General features: G+C 30.0%; 1 protein-coding gene across 1 annotated transcript in view; it reads left to right on the top strand.

The window, feature by feature from the left end:
- Window positions 1-2503: 2503 nt before the first annotated feature.
- The window catches only part of LOC137632693 (skin secretory protein xP2-like), a 9635-nt gene continuing 6934 nt past the window's right edge, over window positions 2504-5204 (top strand). The window contains exon 1 of the mRNA XM_068364801.1: window positions 2504-2635. Coding sequence (XP_068220902.1) covers window positions 2504-2635 — 132 coding nt within the window. The remainder of the gene's footprint in view (window positions 2636-5204) is intronic.

Raw genomic sequence — 5204 nt, 5'->3', positions numbered from 1 at the left:
TTTTAAGGATAGACTGATCATCGAAAATCTTAAAAGATTTTCTCGATAAGCTGATCTTTTTTTGTATTTGAAGAAGAAATAAACCGAATGTACTTCTCAAAAGTAAACTTGCAGTAATAAATTCCTTCTAGAGTTTTAAATGAGTTGTAATTGTTGAAAAGACATCTTACTTTGAGTTTTGTTAGGGATAATTTTCATGCCCCATAAATTTAACCTCCTCTAATTTTAGCTAGATCTCTATCAAGAGATTTAGCATGACTTTCTTGCATTAAAATTCAATTCTCCCGACGGTCTAATCATACCGAAAAGTTAATGAAAGTAGAATGAATCTTAATCAGTATTATCCTGCACTTGCCTCGTTTGTTCTACAGCAATCGTATTTGTATTTGGTAAATCGGATTTGCATCGTAGGAAGGTGATTGTATAAAGCCTTGTTGGGGCCATTGATTCATTTCTCAGAATATCGGACTGCAATGCGCGCTTTGAAAGCAATACTGATTTGGTTTGATGGTTGCATTTCCCCCTAACATATAAGTCAGCAAGAATGAAAGTCTGGTATTGCAACTGACAAGTTTCTTATGGAATTTACTTCACAGAACGCTCAGAAGTACCTCCAAACAAATGGATTTTCTTAATATTTCGAAGTTAGATTACGAGTTTTTCTTGTCTAACTCCACAACACCTAATTATGAATGTGATTCAATCTTTTATTTTATTAATCTCAATGATTTTTTTAATTTATTTAACTTTATTCAACTTTTATCTCATTTTTGTTTCATATAATATTATGTACGTAGCAATGCTATTTCCCTTGTTTTGTTCGTCTCTTAACAGGAAAATATCTACCTATCTATCCATCTATCTCTACCTATCTATCTATCTATATATTTCTACATAAATATCATAAATATTTATCTATCTATCTATCAAAATATCTATCTGTGTATCTATCTATCCATCTATATATCTTTTCATCTATCTGTCTATCTACCTATCTCTATCTATCTATCTCTATCTATTTTTTAATCTTTCTATCTTTTTACCTATCTATCAATCTATCTATATATCTATCTCTATCTTTCTTTTTATCTATCTATCTATCTGTGCATCTGTCTATCTATCTAGAGATCTATCTATGTCTCTGTGTATCAGCTGATATATTTCAATGATTTTATTTCTTAACATTTTAACGAATATATAGCCTTGGTCTCATATGAATATTATTTTAATAATAACAGAAATTGTAGTAATAATAATGAGAAAAAGTAATGAAAATAATAATAATAATAATAATAATAATAATAATAATAATAATAATAATAATTACTTGATACGCCATATAAAAATGACTATAATAAAGAATCTTACTATTGACTAAATACCTATATTTATGGTTTTATATATTATTTTTTTTTTTACGAAAAAGCAATATATATGTGTGGGAGAGTGTCGCATATATTATATATATACCACACGCACACATACGTATATATTGACCACTGAAATCGCGACGATGAAAGCATTAGGTGTTCCAAGGCGGTCCACCAATCCAAGTCCTGAACATACCCAACGCTGCTTAACTCCGCTGATCGGACGAGAACGACGACTCCGTATGGCTGCTCAGCTCCCAAGATAAATTGACTTGGAACTTCTATTTATATCTCATTTTCTTCTTCCTTGCCGAAAAAAAGAAAGAAATTGCATTTTAGTCTGGTTATTATTATTATTATTATTATTATTATTATTATTATTAATTGGATTTCATTAAAGGGCCGAAACACAGACAAAATGAGTTCATATTATGTTACAAATGCATATAGAACGTGCGTACAAAGAATAATATGTACTTATTTATCCATCTACCTATCTATCTATATCCATCTATCTATCCATCTATCTTTCTATCTATCTATCTACGGATCTTAAATATGTGCTTAAACGCACACTTTTATGTTTTTTGCCGAAAACCCTAAATTACCTGAAAATTTGTGGCTCGAGTTCTTACTCCGGCCACGAATCTTCTTGCTCCCGTAGTAGGTAGGGGGGGGGGGGCGAAGCCCCCTTGGGTAAGGATATGGCTTTTAGCATAGGTTAGGTGGGTTTTTCTAAGTTAGCTTTTCCCGCCAAAATCGTTTCTAGAACGACGGCCACAGTTCAGAATATTCCAGTTTTTTACGAACTCGATTTTAGAATGACGGCCACAGTCCACCCCACTTTATAATATTCCCATTTTCTATGAATGAAAACGGATCTGGCCGTCACCCTACAAAGGCTCCTATTATATATATATATATATATATATATATATATATATATATATATATATATATATATATATATATATATATATATATATATTTATATATATATATATATATATATATATATATATATATATATATATATTTATATATATATATATATATATATATATATATATATATATAAAATCACACTTTGTGAATGGGGATACAAAAGGGGGTGAAAGGGTTTTTGTATCGCAATGATCAGCAAAGTTGTGTTCGTCAGGGTCACCTATACTAGTTTGGTTTCCTGTGGGCAATCAGACAAAAGTCTCCAACCATCTCCAATCCACAATAGCCAGCGTGGTGATGAAAGGTGGCCAAACCTCCAGGTATGAAAAAAGAAATATCTGAGGCCTTTGTCCTAGAGTGGAATAGAAACGGCTTCATTTGTTGTGTGTGTATATATAATATAATATATATATATATATATATATATATATATATATATATATATATATATATAATGTATTTATGTGTGTATAGGGAGTCAATGTTTTTGAGTAATTATATTACTAATTATTGTTATTATTTGTCTCCGTCCGCCATCTGTCAGTTGAAACAGATTTAATCTTACACGCAACACACAAACAAGCTGGTAAAAAATTATGATTCTTTCAGACATGTAACTTGAAATTTAAATGACCTCATGCGTTATTACATTGGCCTTGGAGTGTCCTATCTTTACCATTGTCTTTATTAATATGAAATGGAAATTTAATTATATCATCATTGATGCGCAACCAGTAAGCCAATTACCAAAAATGGTTATTAGAATAATGCTGGGCTAATGTCGTCAATTTTTTTTAATGTGTGGCAGAAAACTAATATTTTCGTTTACTTTAGCATGAAATTAAGTGTAAAGAATATTAAATAAAACAAATTGCTCTGAAGGAAGACTTTCCTAGCGAATAAGTTACTTTCTCTCTCTCTCCTCTCTCTCTCTCTCTCTCTCTCTCTCTCTCTTCTCTCTCATGCTAGAGGAGGAGTGCATATATATTATGTCTCTTGTCGTTGTCCTTTAATTGAACTTTGAATAGCTTTACTTTTCGGAGATATCATTCTTCGTGTTTCAAAAGAAAGCTAATTGTTTATCTCTTGAGACTGTTGGTATTCATTGAATGTGCTTTTGTTAGTAGTGTTTTCATTGCTGTATTTATTTAAAAAATATTTATTCTTTAGAATATTGAATAATTAAAATACACGTTTGCATATGATCTCGTTAACGTTGTCTTGTGCCGTTATTCAGTAGTTAGTAAACCGCATGTATGTAGACACTTCAATGATAGAAATTAGCTGTAAATTCCAATATATTCTTGTTAACCACGTTTAATTGTTATTATTGATGAGTCGAAATTTTTTTTACAAGAATCCAACGCAGGCAATATCATATATATATATATATATATATATATATATATATATATATATATATATATATATATATATATATATCCTAAAGATGCAAATATTTAATGTACGATAGTACTTGGAGTAGGTCATATTATATTTGTATGTCCGAATTTTTTTACACACTCATACATACATATTAGACGTACATGGTTTGTTCTAATATTAATTTTTACTAAATAGAAGTGTTAGATGATTTTTTTTCTCGGTTTTTTGAGAGAATAGGATTAAAACAGTATTGTAAATGTTTGTTCTATTTTATTAGGTCTTTTAAATTTCATTAATTATTATCAAAGGTTTTACATTTGTTATCGTTTTGTTTGATTCATTCCTTTTGATTTTTCGTGTTTATTATGGATTTCATCCTCTGCATTTTGTTGGTCTTTTTTTGTTGTCTCACTTGTATATTATTTTCAGTTCCTTTTTGTTTGTGTTGAAATTTATGGTATTTTGATCTGTTGTGGTGGCCTATGTGGTAAAGTCCTTGACTAGGGTTCAAGTCTTGATGATGCTCGTTAGTTCCTTTAGTCGCAGCAACCATACCATCCTTGAGAGCTAAGGATGGGGGTTTTGGAGGAGCTTATGGGTCTATCTGCCGCGAGGGGCTTCGGCGCTGATCATATGTACAATATATATGGTCAGTCTCTTAGGCATTGTCTTGCTTGATAGCGCAATGTCACTAGTGTTCCCTTGCCTCTTCCATTCATGAGCGGCCTTTAAACCTCCAGAACGTGCCTTTGTTTTTCACTTCGAACTTCAAGTCTTCAATAAAAACGATCCATGACATTTTCTTTCGCTTGGTCGAAGTTTAGATCAAACTTATGTAAAGTTTTAACGAAATTTGTTAACTGGAAAGAAGGAGAAAGTAAACGAGGTTCTCGAACTCTTGCTTTCAACTTATTGACTTTTATACAGTAATGAAATAATGAGTCTAATGCTTATAGATACATTATTTATTTGATCACCTATTTAATTACGCAGATTCATCCACTTGAGAATATATTATGGAAACGTGTAAAGTGGAAATATTTGATATCTTACTGTTCAAGGCAGTTCGTAATTTTTACAAATAACATATTCATTTTAACATACTTTAGGTGTTATTTATTTAAAAAGTGATCATGATAAATCTTTTTTAACATATTGAGTGACTTTTTGTATTTGAAATTGATCCGGACAATTAGTTCTATGGCGGTTTCGAAATAATTTTTTGAAAGTTTGAGGAACATATCAGGTGGTGCAAGTCGAGGAGAATTGCTTTGATAATGCATTAATAAAATGGCGTTAGATTACAAAGGCCAAATTTTCAGCATTCTATTCCTTATCAATGTGTGTGTGTACATATATATGTATAATAATAATAATAATAATAATAATATATATATATATATATATATATATATATATATATATAATGTGTGTGTATATATATATATATATATATATATATATATATATATATATATATAATATTTGATAACAACTGTGTAA

Source organism: Palaemon carinicauda, chromosome 3 (genome assembly GCF_036898095.1).
Source record: "Palaemon carinicauda isolate YSFRI2023 chromosome 3, ASM3689809v2, whole genome shotgun sequence".
Classification (NCBI taxonomy): domain Eukaryota; kingdom Metazoa; phylum Arthropoda; class Malacostraca; order Decapoda; family Palaemonidae; genus Palaemon; species Palaemon carinicauda.
The sequence above is the reverse complement of the archived record's forward strand: the minus strand, read 5'-3'. Positions and strand labels throughout refer to the sequence as shown.